At 38.3% G+C, this 22,829-nt stretch overlaps 2 protein-coding genes across 2 annotated transcripts in view; one reads left to right on the top strand and one right to left on the bottom strand.

Annotated features, from left to right (window-relative positions):
- The window catches only part of LOC135467094 (autophagy-related protein 2 homolog B-like), a 54,666-nt gene extending 32,066 nt beyond the window's left edge, over positions 1 to 22,600 (bottom strand). The window contains exons 1-12 of the mRNA XM_064744854.1: positions 22,333 to 22,600; positions 21,065 to 21,233; positions 20,479 to 20,643; positions 19,214 to 19,316; positions 18,492 to 18,681; positions 18,045 to 18,236; positions 17,311 to 17,407; positions 16,487 to 16,681; positions 15,525 to 15,638; positions 12,410 to 12,493; positions 11,554 to 11,824; positions 9,892 to 10,078 (exon numbers count right to left, since the gene is read on the bottom strand). Coding sequence (XP_064600924.1) covers positions 9,892 to 10,078; positions 11,554 to 11,824; positions 12,410 to 12,493; positions 15,525 to 15,638; positions 16,487 to 16,681; positions 17,311 to 17,407; positions 18,045 to 18,236; positions 18,492 to 18,681; positions 19,214 to 19,316; positions 20,479 to 20,643; positions 21,065 to 21,233; positions 22,333 to 22,500 — 1,935 coding nt within the window. The 5' untranslated portion in view covers positions 22,501 to 22,600. The remainder of the gene's footprint in view (positions 1 to 9,891; positions 10,079 to 11,553; positions 11,825 to 12,409; positions 12,494 to 15,524; positions 15,639 to 16,486; positions 16,682 to 17,310; positions 17,408 to 18,044; positions 18,237 to 18,491; positions 18,682 to 19,213; positions 19,317 to 20,478; positions 20,644 to 21,064; positions 21,234 to 22,332) is intronic.
- Positions 828 to 9,269, top strand: LOC135468880 (insulin-like growth factor-binding protein complex acid labile subunit). The gene is made up of 2 exons (XM_064747342.1): positions 828 to 1,518; positions 4,194 to 9,269. The coding sequence occupies exon 2, from the start codon at positions 4,226 to 4,228 to the stop codon at positions 6,737 to 6,739; it is 2,514 nt and encodes an 837-aa protein (XP_064603412.1). The 5' UTR covers positions 828 to 1,518; positions 4,194 to 4,225; the 3' UTR covers positions 6,740 to 9,269.
- Positions 22,601 to 22,829: the final 229 nt, after the last annotated feature.

Raw genomic sequence — 22,829 nt, 5'->3', positions numbered from 1 at the left:
TGAGGTCAATGGTGCTACCTATCTAAACAGCTTTTACTGATGATGCTAAGCTGGTCCCACCTACCCAGTATGTTCATCATTCATGTCACCTCTGAATATCTCCGACCAGTGATGGAAATATGCGTTAAATAGAGAGGTTATTAAAAAATATATTATGTACCTTAAAAAATGAAAATTTTTTTTCTCACTCTTTCTTCATTTTTCTTAAAACCATACTCTTTGTTTTATAGCATATTTTCATGTACACTTTATGGTTTATCTGACTACTGTACTGTACTAGAACTAATGGTGAATGGGCTTTTTCATGCTGGCCCATAACTTAACATCTACAGAAATCACACATTCTACATTGAGACAATATAATCACTATAATCACCTTAGTTTATAGATTGTAAATAGAGATTTTAATGAATTACCTCAATAAACAGTTGCTAAGTGAAATATAGGCAACATATCTTCTGTACAAGGGTTTACATTTTTATTCAGAAAACAATCAGGAGATACAGAGCGCCTCTCCAAAAGTGTGTCATGATGTAGTCCTATATAGATCTTGTCAATGTTACGAGAATAGAGCACACCTGAGTTGAGTCAGCCTTACAGGTGGGGCAAAGGTTAGGGAGGCATGGCTATGGACAGGTATGGGAGAGTGTGTGTGTGTTTGTGTCGGGGGGGGGGGGGGGGGGGGGTATTGTTAGCTGTATACTGCACACCTGGCTGACAAATAGAATATAATGTATTTTTCTCTCACGACTCCAGTTTGTCTTCCCAAAGCCTTGGGGTTAATAACTAAGGCAGAGAAAAGAACATAGAGAAAGCAGTCTGTGGTCCTTAAGCGTTCTTCTGACCCCTGTATCTCTCAAAAGGTCAGTGACATGATTGCTGAGCCATAACAGCAGTATACGTATATGTAACAGTCTGGCCTAGCCTCTGTACATTCATGAAAATATGTCTACCTCGTGATTGACACAAGGTGTTGATCAGTCCTATGCTATGATTGGCCAGCAGGGCTTACGTCAATTGTCATTTGCATATGGGGGTACAGTGAGTAAAAGGGGTCTTATATACAAAGCCAGTAAAAACATAGCTTTGAATTTAGTATGTTATTTAATATTGTCCATGTAATCTAAAGCTAGTTGATAAATCTACCTTCCATTCTTTAAATCTCACGTTTAAAGCCAAAGTTCTTAATAGAGAGTAAAAGAAGCTCTGCAGCTGATAAAGGCAAAGGTGAAAAGAAGTCCCCTTCAGATCCTCAACAGGGCAGGCCTACATTACCATGTAAGGTAGTGTTATTTCCGCAGCTAGTTCAGATACCCCTTAACATATGAACAAGCCAAGTTAACTGGACACGGAGGCCATATTTTCACCTGCCTCTAATCAGAATACATTCTATGATCAACAGGTAAATTTATACCTGGTAATAATGGCCTGATTACTTTATGTGTACAAACTGGATTAAGATAACAGTGGACTGCCCAGGTGGACTGAAGTAATCAAGATCAAAGGAAGTCACAACAGGTGAGAAAACTTAAAAAACAAACTGGCTGACCTACCTCAAGAATAGTTATATCCCAGGAGCTTGGCATTTATAGGTTTAGCTTACCAATACCTTAAAGTTAAGCTTAACTTGAAGTTATATAAGCTTACACACAAACTGTTTATTAATTAGTGATGGCCCATCAATGTGTAATACATGTTCATGTATAGAATTTTGTTGATAAATCAGATGTTGGGCCACACAATTCTCCCTTTATCCTGACCTATTACTTTGATTTTACATTTTAAAGAAGTGTTTCTTAACACAAAACTTAACACATACTATTTATGATCTGGAAATTTGTCAGCCGAGTCCCAAACACCTATACAGGTTTTAAAACTGCTATCAAAATGAAGCAGCTGACACCAGTCTTTAACAGTTACAAAATTTTATTTCACCTAATCCCTACCCATCAAAAAATGGATGAATGTGACCCAGTTAAAACTATTAAGACAGAAACATTCCTGTGACGACTGGAAATGTAGGTTATTTTTAGCTGGATAATTGACAAGTGCATATGATCCTTTTAACACGAGGTGTACTCTAGATTCTTACAATTACATATACACAAAGAAATGTCTTCTAATATTACCAGTGTATAGCTGACACAGTGGGCTAGATATCTCTTGTATGCGAATGACATCACCAGGTAAATATGCACAAGGGCAAGAACATAGAAGATAGTCTAGATAGTCTTTCCTGTGCCTAGATAGTATACCTAGAGCCAGGCATAACACTAGGTGCATACAAGTAAATGAAAACCTAACAGAAAATCAGCTTAAAATATAAAAAGTTTTACAAAAACCTGAAACCTTAAATGTGTTCCTCCTTGTCACCACACGTAAATTTAGCAGCTCACAACAATGATCATCACTATAACATTATAATGAACTACTTTTAAAGCTTATCTTCAAAACAGACTTTACTCATCTGCACACTACACAATACATTCAGAGGTTTATTTTAATGTGGGCAGTTAGTTTTCTATTTTTAAACAGCTGGTAATATTGTACCCTGGCACTGGTATCATTTTGTTACTCATATATCTCTCTAGCTGGCTATTTCTGGTTGTAATGTAGGATTCGGGATATTAAGACATATGAATTTCTACATTTCCTTTCTAAATCTGCCCCATCAAGCCTTGATCAATGAACAAAAGTGACATTATAAAACGGACATAAACAGGAAAGAGGGCTTAACCCTCAACTCTGATTGTCTCCTTGGTAACCACTATTACCGGTAAACCCGGGCATCTCAGGGCCACAGGCTCGGCACCATACATACATCTTGCTCAGTGGTTTAAAAGATTTATACAGGATATTTCCAATGAAAAAATCATCGCAATTTTTAAGAAATCAACAAATTAGAAAAATTAGCTTGACAGCTTACACTAGAAGTGCATGTATTTGCACATCTTAGATACTGACATATACCTGGCTAAATCTTAACAGTGGTGAACCACAACAGATGATGGAGGTATGATTTATAATCTCCTCTTAAACTCTCTTGAAAAAGAGCTTTACATAACAGTGATACACTTCCTGACACCTCAATTACTCGAATGGGCAGAAAAAGGGGTGGGGATGGGGTGTGTGGTAGGAGAGGGTGTTGAGCACTGAATGTAATAAAAATAAACATAAGACATGTGTGCAAAACATTATACTATCACATAATAATGTAGATTCATGGGCACACATTTTAACGAGATGAATTATAAATAGTGACTAAATGGATAACAAAACAAAACCTCAAAGGAAGTGGGGTTGAGATCAAAGGCTTTCTAAAGCTTACCTAAGCACACACAGTTTAAAGAGTTAAACCTTAACTAGTCTGAAGGCTATAGCAGTTTGTGGCCGTTCATTTATTGACCCATGACATAACAGTTTACCTCACTTACTAGGGGATAAAAGAGAGGATTACTTTGTTATCTAAAGAATTTAGTGACACTAGACATGCCCAGGGTTGGTCAACAAAAGTACCCTGAGTGAAAAAGGTTACATGTGCTGGGTGAGATAAGCTGAAGGTGTGGGCAAAGAACCATTTCCTCAACCCCAGGGGATGTGCTCTTCTTTTATGGTTGAACTGTGACAATATGTGGAAGGCTTCACCCAAAGAAGTTGTCTGCTATACATTATGCAAGGTTGAATGGCATGGGCCTAAAATGATCACAGCACTGTTCAGATCCTTATACAGTATCCCAAGATTTTAGGATAGGCTAAACTGTTCTTGTTGAGTATTCAGAGACAACTATAGTGTCATGTACCTGCGATACATGTGTACCTTGATAATACATGTATGGTAAGTTGGAACAGGCCTAAAAGGCAGTGACATCTGAGAAGAGGTAATACTGTATATGATGTTAAGTATTTTTGAACTGACACATTTTGCTTGGTTCTTGATTGATTCCTCCCACTTTTTGGGCCAAGTAAGAATTTTGTGTGAAATTAGGCTAAATTTCTGTCAGAAAAATCCAAGTGTTGGCATGTTCCTGTTGAAAATTCTGAATACTGTCAAATCATTTTAGGGAAAAAATGTGGTGCTATGAAAAACAGTAAACTACAACTTTTATTAAAATGTGTAATATCATCCTATACCATAAGTGTATTTCTGAAAATTCACAATTTCTGACACAGTTTTCCTTTTGTTTTTTTCACAGGTAAAACTAATCAGCTGCTACCCTTGGGCAAGATGAAGTGTACATGCAATACCATGAGTGCAGTGATTACATTTTTAGCTATTAGCTGGGCCATACCACTAGCACTGGGCTGCCCTATGGCTGAGTGTGACTGTCAAGAAAATTCAGGGAAACAGACCATTTACTGTAAAGGGAAAGGTCTAACTGAAATCCCAGCAATAACACCATCCAACACTACCTATGCGGAGCTTACCCTTGCTGATAACTCTATCACATCCATTCCAGCCAATGCCTTCCAAGGACTTCTGGTCAAGAAGATTGATCTTCAGGTAAATCCGATTATGAACATATCAGAAGAAGCATTTGCTGGCATGGAGACAATGCTTGAGACACTGATTCTTCATGGAAACAAGGACAACAGGGTTCTTCCTGGCCCATGGTCAGTGCTGGCAAATTTATCTAGCCTGACCAATCTGGAGCTTAGCTTCTTTGACATAGGCAGCATTGATGACAGCTCTGCATTGTCCACCTTGACGAGCCTTGTGAGTCTCAAGATCACCAACAGCCAACTTCACTTTCTGCACAGTGACCTGCTACAGCCGCTTGGCAACACCCTAACCACACTGGATTTAAGTAACAATGGGTTCCTGACAGTACCCAGCAATGCCATTCAGGGTTTGGCAGCTCTTAGGAAATTATTCATGCCTTCAAACAGCATTTCAAAGCTTGAACAAAATGCCTTTTTCACAAACGCCAGACTAAGTGAGCTGGACCTTACTCAGAACCTCATTTCAGAGATGGAACCCGGCTGCTTCAATCAGATCACGAACTCACTGACCCTTCTGGTCTTGAACTTAAACAGGCTTTCCGGGACACAACTAGCTGCCTTGGAGAACCTGACAGCTCTTGAACAGTTGGCCCTTGGTCACAACCAACTGGTCGCAATCCCACCTGGCACCTTCAGAAACCTACGCAATTTGGTATTCTTGAACTTGCGTAAGACGCAGCTGACCACTATCACCGCAGACATGATGGAAGGTCTGGGGTCAACAATGACACTGCTGATACTGTCTGAGAACCGTCTCACTCAGATTGAAGCAGGAGCATTTGCCAGGATGACCACCCTACGAGAGTTGGAGCTAGACAACCAGCAGATTAACATCAGCCAAGTCATCAAACCAGACATGTTTTCTGGACTGGGAAGCCTTAAACAACTTGAACTACAGAACTCGGGGTTTGGCACAGCAGAAAACTGGGAGGCTGTTGGGAGTTTGACCAGCTTGACCAACCTGGGCCTCTCCATGAACAGGATAGAACACATACCAGACTTTGTTTTCAAAAATATGTCACAGTTGGAAAATCTTGATCTCAGCGGAAATCTGCTCACAATCGTGAATCAGGAGACGTTTCATGGCCTGAAAGACAGTCTGCGAAGTCTTGGACTTCAAAAAAACTCAATTAACTCCTTTAACCATTGCACGTTCTATAATTTTATCAGACTAAAACCACAAGCAATCAATTTAAATTCCAATCCACTGATCTGTGACTGTCGTTTGGAATGGTTGAGTGAATGGGTACAGAGAATTTTTAATGAATCCACACCCGATGATAAATTCCAAATCCAGCTTTTACAGTGGACATGCACTGATGGGAGGAAATTCATTAATGTAAGGCCAGAAGATCTAGGCTGTGATGAAAACACAACGAGGAGAGATTGTGCTAACTACTACACAACAACAACATCAACTACAACCACCACAACAACTACAACAACAACAACGACCCCTAAACCAACACCTCCCAATCTGGTGGTCAGGTTTAGCATAATAGATGTTGGCAGCTCTACTATAGCATTGAAGTGGAATGTAAACTATCCGTCATATGTGGGCTCTTACCAGATTGTGTATGAAGACTTATCCACGTCACAACAGAAAAACACCGATATGATTCATCGAACCACTAATGAGTATACACTGCGGAATTTAGAATCACAACGCACGTACGAAGCTTGCCTGTTTGTCTACTACAAGGATTTTGAGTCTCATTCTGAGAATAAGTGTCTTTCAGGGACAACCTCCAAGCCAACATCCACTACTACGCCTGCCCAATCAATGAAAAGCGCACAGATAGGGGTCATTGCAGGCTCAGTGGCTGGAGGTGTCCTGCTTCTCATCATTATTGTGGCTATTGTCTTCATTTTGATTCGCCACAGAAAACAAGAAAATGTGTATGATAAACCCAAGGATCCTTCCCCCTGGCAAAAAGCAGGAAAGCCCCATGAGGCCTATGACTCCAAACGCTTCACCAAACAGAAGAAGCCGCCTGGACAAGACCACCGCATCAAAGAGATTCGGCATGTCCAAGGAAACACCAATTTACAACGTACATCCGCTGGCAGTTACCAGTACCTGGATAAAGATGTATCCCAGTTACCTGCCCCTGGAGGCCAAATGGGACTTACAAACTCCTTCTACCCACAGAGACATTCTACGAATGGACTGGACACTAGAGACTTGCGTCATAAGTATTATGAGATAAATTTAGATGGAATAGAGACTCATATTTAACTCCGTATAATCTCAATTAATATTCATCATCCATTCCATCAGGGTGTACATATATGTGGTATGATAATGGACTGAAAGTGTGCATATTACAGTGCTGTGATTACCAATACAATACAGATACAATGTACAACGTATGGTAAGATTTTACATTTGGCTGTGAGAACAACACACATATATTATCTTGGTAGCATAAATAGTGAAAAATCTGATCAACCTGTATATGAACCTGCTGGTCAGTTTTCGTATACTATTTAATAATACTGTGTGTCTACATGTACTAAACTTATATGGCTATTTTGTGCACATCCTGTCATTTCATCCATATTACATCAAACAGCACAATATCTGTGTAACCAAGAAAGAGGTGCTTATAATGGGCTTACATGGGATATCACCCTTGTGATAATCAGTGAAAAAGACGTACATGTGCCATTCTGTTTTCACATTGAAGAAAGTTGTAAATGTTTTGTAGAGACATAATAGGTGTCCAATTCTTCAGTATACTTCAGGCTGCCCTAATTCTTCGAACTTTTCAACCACCACTTTGACCAATATTTTTAAACATTCTGAGAGAACTATGAGGTTGTAGAGAAATAATCTGCACATTTTTATGTAGCTTGACATAAACAACTCTTTTCGTGACATTTTCTTTTTTTTTTTGGTAATATTGTATGCATAAATTCCACAGAAAAAAGTGCTTACGAGGTCGAATTTGAAGATTCGAAGACTGAAGATTTACAGCTGGTGCATGTATCAGCCTGGTGAGGAAATTAGGAGATGTATAGACATTTTATTACATGTGCCAACTTGAACATGTATGTATGAATATGTCCCATGCACTCACTCACTCAATGGCCAAACCACAAAGCCTTAGCACAGCCATACATTCCATCCACACAGCTGAGTCAGGACTATGCAAACATACTAAACTGCTCCTTCACAGACCTCAGTGTTCATACACTGAGACATGGAAGTACTGGAATGTGTCCTAGATGTTTCATATACATCATAAATTTACATTTAGGATGTTATATTTTTACCTATTAAACTTGGGGAATGTTTGAAGGTGTTTTTCAAGTCTAAGGTATATTACATGTATTAAATGTTGACCTTAGATGTATTCTAGTTAACAGCAGGGCCCTGCAGTAAAAAAAAGTACCACTACAAGACAATGAAAATCTCGTCCCAGCAATATCATATAATCTTCACGCTAGGCAGTTGAAAAAATTTCCATATTCATTTTTGTATTATTACATGTATATTTTTCTAGCTGTATTTTTTCACTGTTTTTGTTTTATAACTGTACTTGTTGCTAGAAAGAGTAAAACATGTAAAGAAATCATTCTTTTCAATATTTACTTTTCCAATTCTTTTTTCCACTAGAAGATGGTAACAAACAAAGAATGAGTTGTAATGGTATTTCATATACAATACTTTACAATACTAATTTATACACTTGTGAGACATTCAGGTTTATATAATATATATATATGTCAACAACTTGATAGCTCTATATACCCTAAAAGACCTTAAATTTTGTCCATGACTGACTTGCCCATTTTTCCTGATTCTGAGAGTTCTGTTTAGTTTAGAAAAGTGTTTTGAGGTTTGCCTGGAATATGGGGTGATATTCTACTGGAAAATTGTAAGATTTAGCACCAAACATAATATTTTGTGACATTTATTTGTCTCTAAAAAAAAAATGCACTTTTGTGGGCGAAATCTGAGGTCATTTAGGGGACATAGATATTGTCCAGGCCACATTATTCTGGGGACAAATGATATAAATGTATGTCACTGCCTGAGTCATGTACATGCGTACAGATAAGGTCAAGATGTCCTACTAATATAATGTATGTACTTTATGTTTTCCATCCATTCTCTTTGTTCATCGAGTCCAATTCTTTTTCCGTTTTCTTTCATACATGTTATGTATATACTGTGTTTTGGCTATTGTAGCCAATGTGTACTCCTGAAGCAAAATGCTGAACAAAACATAAAACACAGTGTAGGTATGCGCCAATGACCTTACATATTTTAAAATCCCTTACTTTTTGATGTTATTTTTGACTGCCTAATAAAATGTAGGTACACTATGTAAATAGCATATCCAAGTGGAACACAAATTACTGGGCTGTGAAATTTAGTTACATCACATAATGGCTGAGCTTTGGTAATCATGCACTTGTATATACATGTATATTTCTGTACATAAAAAACACACGAACTTTGAGTTTTGAGTGCTGAGTAAGTGTTACAGTTTGTGTTTCATATATATTTACTCTTCATACGACACATATCAGGACTCCATAGAAATAAATGATACGTGAATGGCTGTGTTTAATTGTATTACTGCGTACATGGGAACACATAGCGATAGCTAGGATGTAAGTTTCCACATAACATCTCATTGAATAAAACGAAATATTTTATGTACAATATCAAGGTGCAATGTTCATGTTTTTGTTTGTTAAGGACCATTATGTCAGAACTCCAGCAGGTTCTTCAATGGTTTTCTATGAACCAGGATTAAGTTTCAGATTATTCAGCCTTAATTAACCATATGTGATTTATTTATTTGATTGCTGTTTTACTTTGCACTCAAGAATATTTCACTTATACGATGGTGGCCAGCATTATGGTGGGAGGAAACCGAGCAGAGCCTGAGGGAAACCCACGATCAGTGGAAGATCTTCCCATGTATGACCTGAGAACAAGCCAGCCTGAGTTGATCTCACAGCCCCCAAATTGGTGAGAGGCTCCGAGATCACTGTGCTGTACTACCATGTTCACCAGTCGGCCACAAGGCCCCCTACCTATATTTGACAAGTCCTCGCTTCTGTCATAAAGATGCCTGAAGATCAAAATCAGTCAGAATTCACAGCGCCATTTCTGACACAATTCAAAATTTAAAATAAGAGTTTACAGCTTACTTCTGGTTTCTGGAAATTAAAATCTTGACCACCTCATAAATGCTATCTAAACTTCAAGTAATTGTGTCCAAACTTCAATGTCCGGAACCAGAAACTAATTGGCCCCAGTCAACAAATCCTGACATGCAGATGGTCGACCCTCCAGGGATCATACCTTCTAAGGAGAATATGAATGGGTATATGTCCAGATTATGGAGAGAGCAAAGAGTGTTACTTTACCTCGCTGTACTCTGGCAGTTTGTTGTGGATAGGAAGACTGAAGCCATGGCTGGACATGGTGTTGTCATTACGGTCAAACAGGGCTTCCACTGAATCAAAGCGTGAAATCATCAAGTCTAAAGACAAGCTCTGTTTGTAAGAGGAAGTCTTCTGCATGCACTCCAAGCTGATTGGTTTCCCCAAAAACCTGCAAAAGATACACATACGTCTAGAGTTATTTTGTAAATGAGTATGACTGTATTTATAATATTGAATGAATAGCAAATATAGTTAGGCTTTGTACAACAGGTCATGATGATCATCAAAACAAAGTCATATATACAGTCATTTTGGACGGTGGGAATTGCATTTGCATTCAAAATTTCCAAGGGTTTTATCCGTGACTGAGGTGGTTAGTGTGCCCGAGGACAAAGGAGCCTTTCATCAATGCAGTTGTTGAGGAGTTCAGGTCCAGCTTATGCTGGCTTCCTCTAAGCCTGTGGGTAGGAAGGTCTGGCAGCAACCTGAAGATGGTGGTGGGTTTACCCCGAGCTCTGTCCGGTTTCCTCCCATCATAATGATCACAGACATCGTATAAATGAAATATTCTTGAGTGCGGCGTAAAATACCAATCAAATTAAATAAATAACTCCAAGTATTTCAATAATTATATCATGACTAAAACTTGTCTGCAAATATACTGTTCCCTTTATCAAATGTCATTGTTATTGATAAATATGTCACCATTGTACAACTTTCCATCATCCAATCGCCATGCTGTATGAAATGCCATGCTGTATGAAATGCCATGCAGAAGGGTTGGTGATGAAAAATTAAGAGAAGACATACAAAATTCACCATAAACGACATAATTTTCAAGTGATATTTTACCAACTTTATACATGTAATACAGAAAGGTGATTCTAAGTTGGGTAAAACACTATGAAAATTATAGGAGATTTATTGTATACATAGTTTTCCTCAGTGCATTACAAACATCCTCACAAAAAATACACAAAACCAGTGACACATAACTCACAATGTGATTCTAACATCACCATGCTTGTTGGACATACAGCTAGATGGCTGTTTTTACAATTTTTCATCTCTATTTTCCAGTATAAGAATGTACATGTACAAAGCCCACATGGCAAGGTTTTCATTTACAGAGTATGTCTAAGTTATTCCCCCCTGTTTAACAGTATTACTGACCCTAGACAGTGGAAAATGTTCTTGACAAAATTGGTAAGGGCAAATTAACCCTACCAATGGATACCAATTAGGATAGTGAATCTCACCCAAAAATTAATGGCACCAGGTTGTAGAAGTATACTCCTCAAAAAGCATGCACCATGCACCACTCTTACTTTACACAGGTCTGCATGAGATTATCTGTGGTATGGCTGAACCTAAACAAGCCTATGTGTGTTGTACAGGTTCCAAAGGTCAGTCTTGACTGGATGTGGAGGTGATGCAGGTGCCCATTAATATGACCAGTGCATGTGTGAAATTTGCTCCAAGTAGTATACTCCTGTAGATGGATATTGTTAATCCTCAGGTGAGACTTAGATGTACGCCCCCTATAATAACAGATATACGCATACATGCATCAACCCCTCTGAGAATTAAGTTACCAGACAAATATAGAATGAATGGTTGGGAATCTTGAGGAGTTTGACTTACCCAAGATGGTCATGAGGACAGGCCTCTGAGAACTTGTGGCGCTGCTCGGTAAGATCAACACTATAACCAGTCGTGCTCACTAATCCGATTTTGTTAAAGAATGTCTCTGATATAGACTTGAGCCTGTCACTTGCTGATACCCCAGGAGACAGGACATCACCAGGTGAGGCTGTTGGGTTCTCATGAAGGATGGTTAGGGAAAAGAAACCTAGTTTAAATTTGTATCGTGTTAACTCCGCCCCAGGATCATCATAAAACTTCTGTATAAAATCTATGAGAAAAAGGAGAAAAGAGTAAAAAAACGATGAGAATTGATTTTAAGTATCAACACGCTTTTAATGTCGCATCTGTCTACCTGAATACCTTACCCAAATGTTCTGGGTTAGATCTTAAATATGATACTGACCTAGTCAGAGAAATCCACAGTGAACTTTTTCATCAAATAACCAGGCTCAAACTGACACATACAGATTATCAGGACAATGTGTGATCCGCAATGAGGTATCAACATCGAGTTGTCAGAGTCCTGGCTGACTTTTTACTCAATGATGTCTGATGAATAACCAGAGCTTAAAACAATATCACTACACCACACGGGATCCCAGGAACAGTGTTGCATCATGGAGGTTACCTGGAATCGTCACTAAATTTATGATAGAGAGGAGAAACACAAACAAATCAAATATCAAACTGGAACATAAGTGAACTAACTTGGACAAATTATTGTTCATAGTCTTGTATCAGTCAGTTTGAGCCTGTACACTTTACTCACTCTTGGGCAATGGTAATTCGTGATATGTAGGGCAAAATATATATATATCAGCAAAACAGATCAGAAACATGAAGATGCTGTTACCTTTAGACGCCGGTGATTTGGTATGTTTCTTTGGAGAATCCAGTTTTTCATCAGTCAGGGGGATACTGGAGCTATACGGAGCAGCTGAAATCAAAGGAGACAGTGGTAGGATACATATACAGGTCAATGGTTAAGATACACTTCTCTCCACTTTGTGCATAAAATGCTCTACTATTTAAATGAAAGGCTTGCAGTTCAGTTCAAAGTCAGACTATATCTAGCCAAATTGGCACTTCACTGGCCTGCTACTCAGCATGTGGAAGTACATGTAGGCTCCATGTCACATACATTTACTTTGATTGGAGTTCTTCAGACAGCATTTCATTGAGACAGCATTTCATTGAGACAGCACAATAAATTTTGTATGTCTGTTATAAGGACAAGTGCGGACAAACAACAGTGAAAAAAAATCCCAACCCAGGTTTCAGGTTTAGAACTAACAACATCAACATGATTATGAACAGAAAACAAATCTGCTGACTTTGATCTATCATAGACACACTGTAGACCAATGGCTTGTTTTCTGTCATGAAAGTTTCGTTCAATATCGCTGCAAAAATGAGTCTAACACAACCCTTGATTATGTGGGTATCTGATACAATTATGTAAGGGCCCATTTCTTGCAGGCACGTTGCTTTGCCAACTGTTTATCACATGCAGCTGGACTGCAAAGCAATTATGCCTGGGTGGGACACTTACACCTGATGCTCAAACTTTTGCCAAATCAGGATTTATGTAAAACTGCAATTTAATTATCTCCCGATATACAGTACAGCTCAGACTAGAAGTCAATTTTTTACTGCTCGTATTGCGCTATGAGATACTGAATAATGCTCTACTGACACATGACAAACCATCTACTGAGCGGTGTCGGAGACATGCTGAGGCGCGTAGGATTTTCGTTGGAAGGTGTGAATATAGTTCTGTATAAAGTAGGTGCATTGATAGTCTATTCAGTTATGTGAAAATATTCTGTAAGACAGGTCGAAAGTTGGAGGTCATGTGACAATCCTTTCGTGTCGAAAACAAAATGGCCTAATGTTAAAGCACTGGGGAAAAGGTCACTTTTTGCCACTTCGCTAGTGACCTAGTGAGAACTAGTTGTACAAAATAACATCACAAAAGCTCTGCAAAAATACTCATACTATTTGAAAAGCTGAAAATTATACAAATTCAAGTGTTACAAGATCCTTGGCAGTGATTCAAAAATAGGCATTTCCTTTGCAATAACACTGAGACGACCGTTTTCTTCACCCATGTCATTTGCTACTAAGGAGATCACGTGGTCTCTAGCTTCTGATCCCTTTTACAGAGCACTAGCCCAGAAGGTGGAAAATTTATTTTGCACAATATAACCTACCTGAGCACAACAAAATCAGTTTATCAACTTGATTAAGGGTGTAAATATGTGATCGAAGTCCTCTAATGGTGTTGATGCTCTGCATAGGCCTACTCATTTTGATATACATTTATATTATGGAATATAGAACATTGCTAAAAGAGATTTCACAGTAAACTCGCCAAATCTCTGCATAAACTTCACAAACGAATGCAAGCACCCGCAATACCGCGCATGTCCTATCATTTATCGCATTTTTATAAAGGTGACATCCTTTAACATAATGCATTTACATTACTGCAAGGTTAAAGCCTCATATGAAAAGAACTAAAAGAAATTAACTGAAAACACATCGAAATTCTGTCCAAACTGGACAGAATCGGGCATCGCCAAGCTGCAGACCTTTCACTGTTGGCTAAATCCGGTTCACAGGCACAAAGGACTAACCACAGCTATCGATGTTTTCAACAAGTAATCCGAAATGGCTGACGTTTTTTCTGTTTTTAATTTGACTGGTGTGTTTAAGAAGTTTTCAAGATTACCCTACATCTATAGCACTGGGCACTAAAGACTGCATGACTTCTTCTTCCAGATCTCTGCATGACACTTCTGAGTAGTTTAATAAAGCCTACAATAATCCGCTTTGCTGTTGATGCCTAACACCCATTATATTTTCTCACACAAGTTCTTATTCAAGTTCACAAATAAAATTTAACTTCTGAATTCATCCGGGTGCTGGTTCAAATCATGTATTGTTAATTTATGCTTAACAATGAGTTGGATGAATTCTATGAAGGCATTTTATAGTCAAACAGTCAGAAAAGAAAATATTTAAGGCACACTGTATCCAGTGACCCAAAAATTCAAATAAAATGTATTGATGCAAAAGGGAAAGTATTATTTCTTTTTTGGGGGGTAAAAACCTTTAGAAATGAATCATTTTTTCCTACATGCACTAAATATGTGGGTGCTGTTTCTACATGGTTTCGTACAAACTACAAATTCTCCACAAAGTCACACAGACAAAATCTAACTTGTCTTTTATCGTGTTTTCCTTTTTCACCACTTTTATAGATGGAATTCGTATTGTAATACTGTGTGGAGTTGTTGTTGTTGCACAACCTTTCAGCGTCAAAGTGTCAGTTTTGTTTTCTAAATAACTAAGTGGCAGATAATTTTTCACTGGCACATTACATGTACTCCCACAATAAGGAAAACCTTCTGGGCAAGAAATGAAATATACTTTTAACTTTTTTTATGAGAGATGAAGAATGAAAAGTGATCCATTACAAATCTTGCACAGACCCACTTGTAAATCACTACTTACAAGAAAACTGCCATTTTGCGATCAAAAACACAAAAACATCAGATATTTTACTTTAGTTTCATGTATTGTGTTAGCCCATCAAAAATCTTTTAAATCATTCTTAAAAAGAACTAGATTTTCTGTCATCAACTTTCCAGAGCCAGCGTGTAGGCATAACCATGCTCAGTCACAGTGGACGCATCACTGACTCTGCAGGTGACTGTCTGCCCCGGAGCTCTCTACATGTCCTCTACAAACTCACTACAAGGCTCCTAGAAATGTGCTAATCTTCTACCTGATTCTCACTTTTAGCCTAAGCTGTACCGTAGCACAAATCCTGAGAACTTTTACTGTCTATGGCAAGTGGGGGATGGCTTAAAATATGTCTTTTTTTCGCATGTCTATTTTATTGCTCTGAATATTCCTGATGTGTAAAAGAAAAGTACTGCATCCAAACTCAGTGGACTTACTGGATGTTTTACTGGCTGAGGTGGCTGTACTGAGACTGCTGGACATGGAGGATTCCATCACAGATGACAGTTTGTTGGCATGCATGGAGAAGTACACCTCATCATCAGAGTCATCTGCAACAAATGCAATACAAACAGAAGATGTTAGCACCAACTCAAAACATCAAAATCATTTGAATGTTTAAAAGAAACTGAAATGACGAGTATATCTAATGAATTATTAAACAGACCCGCTATTTAATTTAGACCTTGAGCATTTCACAAATTTATTTACACTTTATTTTCTTTCTGTTTTTAAGCTACTTGTTTCTGTTTACATCACCTTTTAAATGGTGTAATTTTAACTTCATACATAACTACATTAAACGAGTATTTTAATGCCATTTATACTGCTGTACTTAAATGTAGTACGTGGTTGCCACAAAATGGTTGAATGAATGCCAAGACTAAAGTTCTTACAATACAAAGCTAAACATAACTGAATCAACTACATGTAGGTCACACACATCAACCCAGTACATCTTGTGAACAAACACTACAGAGTTGTCTCCCATTCCGTACAGCACTTTGACATTTTCAAATATTATTACATGCACTACCTGATTTTTTCCACATAAATCACTTATATGTCCTGGGCAATCAGCAGAATTTCCTCCAGAAAACAACATATAGGAGGGTACATTCGCTGTCTGGACCTCCATTCCTATTACAGTATGTATCCACTGTAAATCGTCAACCTTTTCAATGACTAATGGGCTTTTTTCAGTGGAGTTTTATGTAAAGTTATTACAAAAAAGACACTAAATATTATTTCTTTGTGTCACTAAAGATGCAACCTTCATAAAACTGTGCAAATTATTTCCGTACACTCCATAGTTCTCTGAGAATGTTTCAAAATATTGGTTACAGAGGCGATTAAAGAGGTTGAAGAATTAGGGTGACATAATTTCTCTGATGTCTACCTAGTGAGTGCTGTATCATCATGCCCTCAGGCTCCTGTATAAGGGGCAGGGAGGTCAGGTGAGGTTCTGTTCCCCTGCCCTGCTGTAGCCTCCCACTCTGGAGCTGACGCTGTAGTTCTGACTCCACCCTGTCATAATCGTCAGCAGCCATTGGCTTGTTGCCATGGTGACCTGTTTTACTGTTGTCACAAGTACCTACAATTGTAATACAAAATACATGTTAAATATACATCCATCTTTTAATAGAATTTATTTTTCAATTCATAGTAATTTCAAACATGACTGCTAGCAGAGACTGCTAATATTTTTTGCAACTAACACATAATATTTTATACCATGAATATATGGAAACATCCTCAATCAAACTTTCAGGCATATTTTAAAGGGCATCTTAATTTCCAGGCGTATTTCACAAAGCATCCCAATAAGGTGAATTCACATTACTGGTCATGTACACAGAAATCATCAATTTCTAAACCTGCATTTGGACTGGCTGATGTCAGTATTCTGTGAAAAAAAACATCTAGAATCAAGACTTTTGGTTGCAACATATTACATGTAAATGTAGTTAATGGGATGCAACCACTGCAGTTCCATCTCCATCAGGATGTGTACCTGTGAGAATCTGAACCTATCTCAAGCAGCTTGTCCACTGATTAACTTCAGCAGGATGTGTACCAGTGAGAACCTCAAATTACCTGGAGCAGCTAGTCCACTCATTTACTCCATCAGGATGTGTGCCAGAGAGGAACTGAAATTACCTGGAGCAGCTAGTCCACTCATTTACTCCATCAGGATGTGTACCAGAGAGGAACTGAAATTACCTGGAGCAGCTAGTCCACTCATTAGTTCCATCAGGATGTGCACCTGCCGTGGTGTCAACAGTATATGGAGAGCTCCAAACTGACTGTCCACTTCCAACTACAACAGTCACAAAAACATAATGCTTATAACATCCCCCAAGTATAACAATCAAACTGAAAATTCATACTGCTACCTTAGATAATGCTTCAAACTGCAGAGTTAATAGCTACTTGCTTAATGAGCAAAGTATTACACAAAAGTAAAACAAATGTAGGGGAGAAAACAATTTATAAATGAATAGCAATATCAAACCAGCAAATTGTTCACGTGATGAGTTATACCATGAGTTATTTCCACTTATAACTTGTAAAGTAAAGCTGTGAGCCAGTATCGCTCCTTGTTTACATGTTTTACAACTTTTCAGTCAAAGTTTAAAATATAGTTTTGATAATCACGCTCATGATTACTTAGACATCATTAACACTGCTGAGGCGACTCAAATCACTGTGACTCATATGTACATGCACTGATGCATATATATGATAGCTGCAGCCTAAAGAACAATCATGACAGGGTATTTGTTCCCTTCACTCACTGCTTGCCAGGGCATAGTGACAATAAGCAATCTACAATGGTTTCCTTCACTCATAAAAATGACAGCCATTGTATAAGCAAAAAATTCTTGAGTATAGTCCTAGGCAACAATGAATAAAACTTAAATAAAAAAGTGAAAGTGCTTTTTTAAACTGCTCACCTTTGGTCCCTGTAAAGAATCATTTTGTTTGAGTTTTATCTTGAATTCCTGGGTGCCATTAAGCATGGCTATTTTGACGGGCTCAGACAGCAGAAATGGAAATCCTGTTCCACTGGGCTGTGCTGTAACGGTTGTAGCTGATGGGGAAGCTTCAGGACTGAGGTTTAACGAACTGGTGCTGGACTCAAATAGCTAGATGGGGCAGAAAAAAAAATACATTACATAAAAACATAAAGAATTTTTGAAGAATTATGTGTTTAGTATTACAGACCTTTCAGTTTAAATGTGTACATGTGCATGTAACATGGAATGGGGTACATTTTCACTTTTCCAATATGGAGGTTTTCCACAATATGTTATTACAAAGATAAGAATAAAAAAACAGATTACACAGTTTAGGCCTAAGTTTATTTTGGTTCCCTCGTCACGCCTGGTAAGAGTAAGTACCTGTGAGTCTCCAGTGTTAGCCTTTGTTGGGGGTGTCCTTGTGGCTCTGTTAAACTCATCAACATACAACGTCACTCCCATCATCTTCAGGTTCTTGTGGCACACAGCAGCTGGCTCCACCACATTGCTCTTCCCAGCCTCTTCAGAGGAACTGTGTTGGTCCATTGCCAGGTCATCAAAATACTCCATCCTGCACACAGCAACAACAACATGACAGGACACAAATTCTGAACATCTATCTACATTTTCAAATCAATCCATATTTCCTGGGATGATCAGTGCTTCACAGAAACTGCTCCCACCCTCCGTATTATTATAGGTGGTGGAAGAAAAAATAAAAAGCTGTTGTGTTATTTATCAAATTAATTAGTGGCTAGTTTCCATCCGGGCGAATGCCATGACCCTGCATAAACAGTGCATTTATTTATCTGATTGGTGTTTTACACCACACACAAAAATACTTCACTTATGCTACGACAACCAGTATTAAGTTGGACGGAAACGAGGCAGGGGAAAGAAAACAACAATCTGCAGGTTGCTGCCCGATCTTAACAAGTAGAACCAGAGAGAAAGCCCCGCATCAGCTCATATACTCATTTGTGTATCATGTGCGTAATGAAGATGTAAAACCATGACAACCAATCAAGTCAACATAGAGCCTGATGTATATGCGACAATATAATGCACATTTATCTGATTGGTATTTTATGCTGTACTCTAACCTTTTGATTCTCATTTCTAAGGCCACTCCGACGTTGGCTTCTTTAGGGAGATGCTCCAGCCGTATGGTTGTGTTGTTAAATGTGACCTTGACCCGCGATAGAACTGTAAAATGAAAAATTACAACCAGAAGTTAGTCTATAGTGACAAGGTAGTCAGACACACCCAGCACTTATATATGTGTATGTATCTGTCCACTCTGAAAAGAAAACGCAACACTAGGCCAAATGTACACGTCTATCACAATCAATAAAGTATAACATCCAATCTCTACAAAGCAAACCTATCTATTTTTTTAAACCCGAGTGTTCAAAGTGAAAAAAACATACACATCATGAAAGCGGAAAGCACCTATGTTAACTACAGACACAAGTTATTTCAATAAACTGAGAATGCACCAGTTTCTCCAGTGATGGCAGCAATTTGATCCCTGCTTTGCGTATTTGCCACACAAACTGACAAGTGAGTGACATGATACTGCATTTCCTACTTCTCTAACATCCCGAGTCTTTAATATCCCACGGCCTTACAAGAATTCCTGATTAAAAGTTGATTTAAAGAATTACCAAGCATGTCAGAAAGAAAGGTCAGTGGTTGTCAGGTCTGTTTTCCAGCTCTAATCCAAAATAACTACGTTTATAGTATTTGTTGTCTTTTCTTTAATGTAGAGTCCTTAGATTGATATCATAGTTTTAGGGTTTTCAAGATACATGTACTATGAAAATTAATCGGGTCAAACTGAGGCAGTGGGTCAAAAATTGGATCCTACATGACTAGCATAATTTTTAGCTTATGGCCTCGCCAGTTAAGGATAGAATGAATGAATGAATGCTTGGGGTTTAAGGTTGTACTTAACAATTTTTCAGTCATAGCGAGGTGTCATTAGGTACTGTGCACACATACTGTCTTCTTCTGGCACTGCAAGTCCATGCCGTCAAAGTGCTGCTGCCACTGAAGTCACCAGAATATAACACCCCATCCAGTCACATTATACTGACACCGGGCCAAGCAGCCCTGTTTCCTTACTCTAACCTCTCAGTACTGAGCGTCAAGCGAGGCAGCAACAAGTAAGATTTTGAAAGTCTTTGTTATGACCCGATTCGGGATTGATCCCTACCTTTCCTGAGGCGGACGTTCTAAGTCAAGGATAATGTTCTCTGTTAAAACACTGGGCAACAGATGTAATATCTTAAACAAGTGAAAATAGCTTGTTTATGATTATGAAGCTAATGCCTCCTTGCTACAGGGTACTGACGTTAAGACTTACCAGAGTCAATTGTTTGAGCAAACTTCTCAACACCTTCAAATCTTTCCGCTCCATCACTGGCCTGCCCGCTGTCTGATGTCTGATCCTGGCGTAGCACCTCCTGCGCTAGACGCAGGCTGGAGGACATGGAAGTCATGCTGGTGAACATCTCCTCCAGGGTTGTGCCTGACAATAAACAGCCAGTAAGCAAGAATTTCCTCAAGAGCATGGGAAATTTCTATTGTTAGCATTCAACTTCAATGAACCACCTTGATCCTTCCTTGCCTCGATTTTGGCAGAGCAATGAAATGCACCATAATGACCAAACTTTGTCTCATCATAAATGGGTTGTAGGTACAAGTCAGTCGTTTGTTTGGAAGCTCAAAGACATGTATACTAAATTTTAGAGAGGATCTCAGTGTGTACTGACAAAGGAGATTTGTTCTCTATCTTAACTGTCAAATATTCATTTGGCATCATAATTACCATTGTAGTTGCATTATGAGCATCCAATTCTCAGGAATATAGTCCCTAAACAGAACAATATTATCAACAGTTACACACGTACAGTAAGTTTAATCAAATCTTATCATTTTTAAAACCATACCATTATCAGCTCTCTGTTTGGGCTGTACTGTCAGCTCCAGGCCATCCACCTCCACCTTGGTACTGTCACTGATCAGAGCAGACCATGGCACACTCACCGTTATACTCCCAACAAACCCATCCACAATTTCAAATGGGATGTTGTACGTGTTCAGTGCATCATTCAAGGACTGTGGAATGCAAACAGAAAACATTTTACATTTGGTACTGCAAAAAGGGAACATTTCACATTTCGTAATGCAAACAGAGAATATTTCACATTTGGGAATGCAAACAAAGAATATTTCACATTTGGTAATGCAAACAGAGAATATTTCACATTTGGGAATGCAAACAGAGAACATTTCACATTTGGTAATGCAAACAAAGAATATTTCACATTTCGTAATGCAAACAGAGAATATTTCACATGGAGTTTTGAATAACTTTTAATGTTTCTCATCCTCTCAGTTATCTTTTACTCCTTTCATGACAATGACATTTATAGCTTTGAAAAAAGAATTTTATTTATTATTTATCAGTTTCAAGCAAGTAAAAACAACACTCCAAGGCCATTAGATTTAACTTATCCAAGTAGAATTAGTATCAACTAAAATAATTAATTTGTTTGTGAAGTGAGATTCTAAGCAGATACATTATGTATGACTCGGCTGAAAATGTTCATCTTGGAGGCTTCATAACTTTGTAGCCCCATATGTCGAAGTATAAAGAAATCCTTTAACAATGGTTCAGCAATAGCATTACATCAGCAACCTTGTTATTAAACAACAGAACAGTGCACAAATATAAACTGTGAACGTTAACAAAATCTGGTTCTGGACTAATGAGGCTGTGAAACTTTGTATTTAATTAGCTCCCATGTTCTAAGACAATGTTTTCATGGCCAGGTGTGAGCCAGTAAGAGAGTTTGTGCCAGTAAGAGTGTTTGTACGAGTAAAACGGCAAATATCTGGATGCCTGCGGTTTCGAAGATGTTTATGATGCCTGTAGTTACATCCTGGCAGATCAAGGCTTATAGGACAGTCAACATCAGTCACTGTTGGAGACCTGCCAAATTACTAAATAAGTTGATTTGTCTCTTTCTGTTATGGAAAATTTCATAAATCCAACAAAGGTGACACCGACATTGAGTCATCTATTTTTAGAATCATTGTACGCTGTTTCCATATACAAACAATCATCAGGTGTGTCTGTCAATCAAATTGAAAGGTCAGCATCTGATAACACCCAGGGCACATTATTTATTGAATTTTGTTCAAATAAACTTACAACGACGTCCAGTGATAAATCCTTAATGACTCCGGTGCCATTGTAGAGGTCAACACTCAGCTGATCGAGTGTCAACTTTTCCTGGAGAAACTGACCGAGGTAGTGGTTCAAGAGATATCTGCACGCCCTTTTCTTCACAAAATCTGACCACAGAAAGTTCCAAGGCATTTTTGACAACGGCTACTCAAACACTCTAAAGAATATATACAAACATACATCAATACGTCTATGACATAAGCTAACTACAGTTAATTTTCATCTTCAGAATGAAAACAACATCATGCGCCATTGGATTGTAAATAAAACCTGACGTCACGTAGGTGAGCTCTGCCAAGGGGAGTAACTCTGAAAGCCAGCGATCTTCTTGCAACATGCAACGACATCGATCGGTAATGTAAGGATGAGTTGTAAATTCGTGGCCAAGGGATCAAGGGATAACTGGGGAAAAAATGCATCGACATCGAGATAAATATCATTCGATACTAGGCAAATTAATA

Source organism: Liolophura sinensis, chromosome 6, assembly GCF_032854445.1.
Source record: "Liolophura sinensis isolate JHLJ2023 chromosome 6, CUHK_Ljap_v2, whole genome shotgun sequence".
NCBI lineage: Eukaryota > Metazoa > Mollusca > Polyplacophora > Chitonida > Chitonidae > Liolophura > Liolophura sinensis.
Note: the sequence above shows the minus strand (reverse complement) of the source record. Positions and strands in the feature narration are given on the sequence as shown.

Bases quoted from the DNA above. Each gene is read 5' to 3' on its own strand.
- LOC135468880 (XM_064747342.1), top strand. From the start codon at position 4,226: ATGAAGTGTACATGCAATACCATGAGTGCAGTGATTACATTTTTAGCT.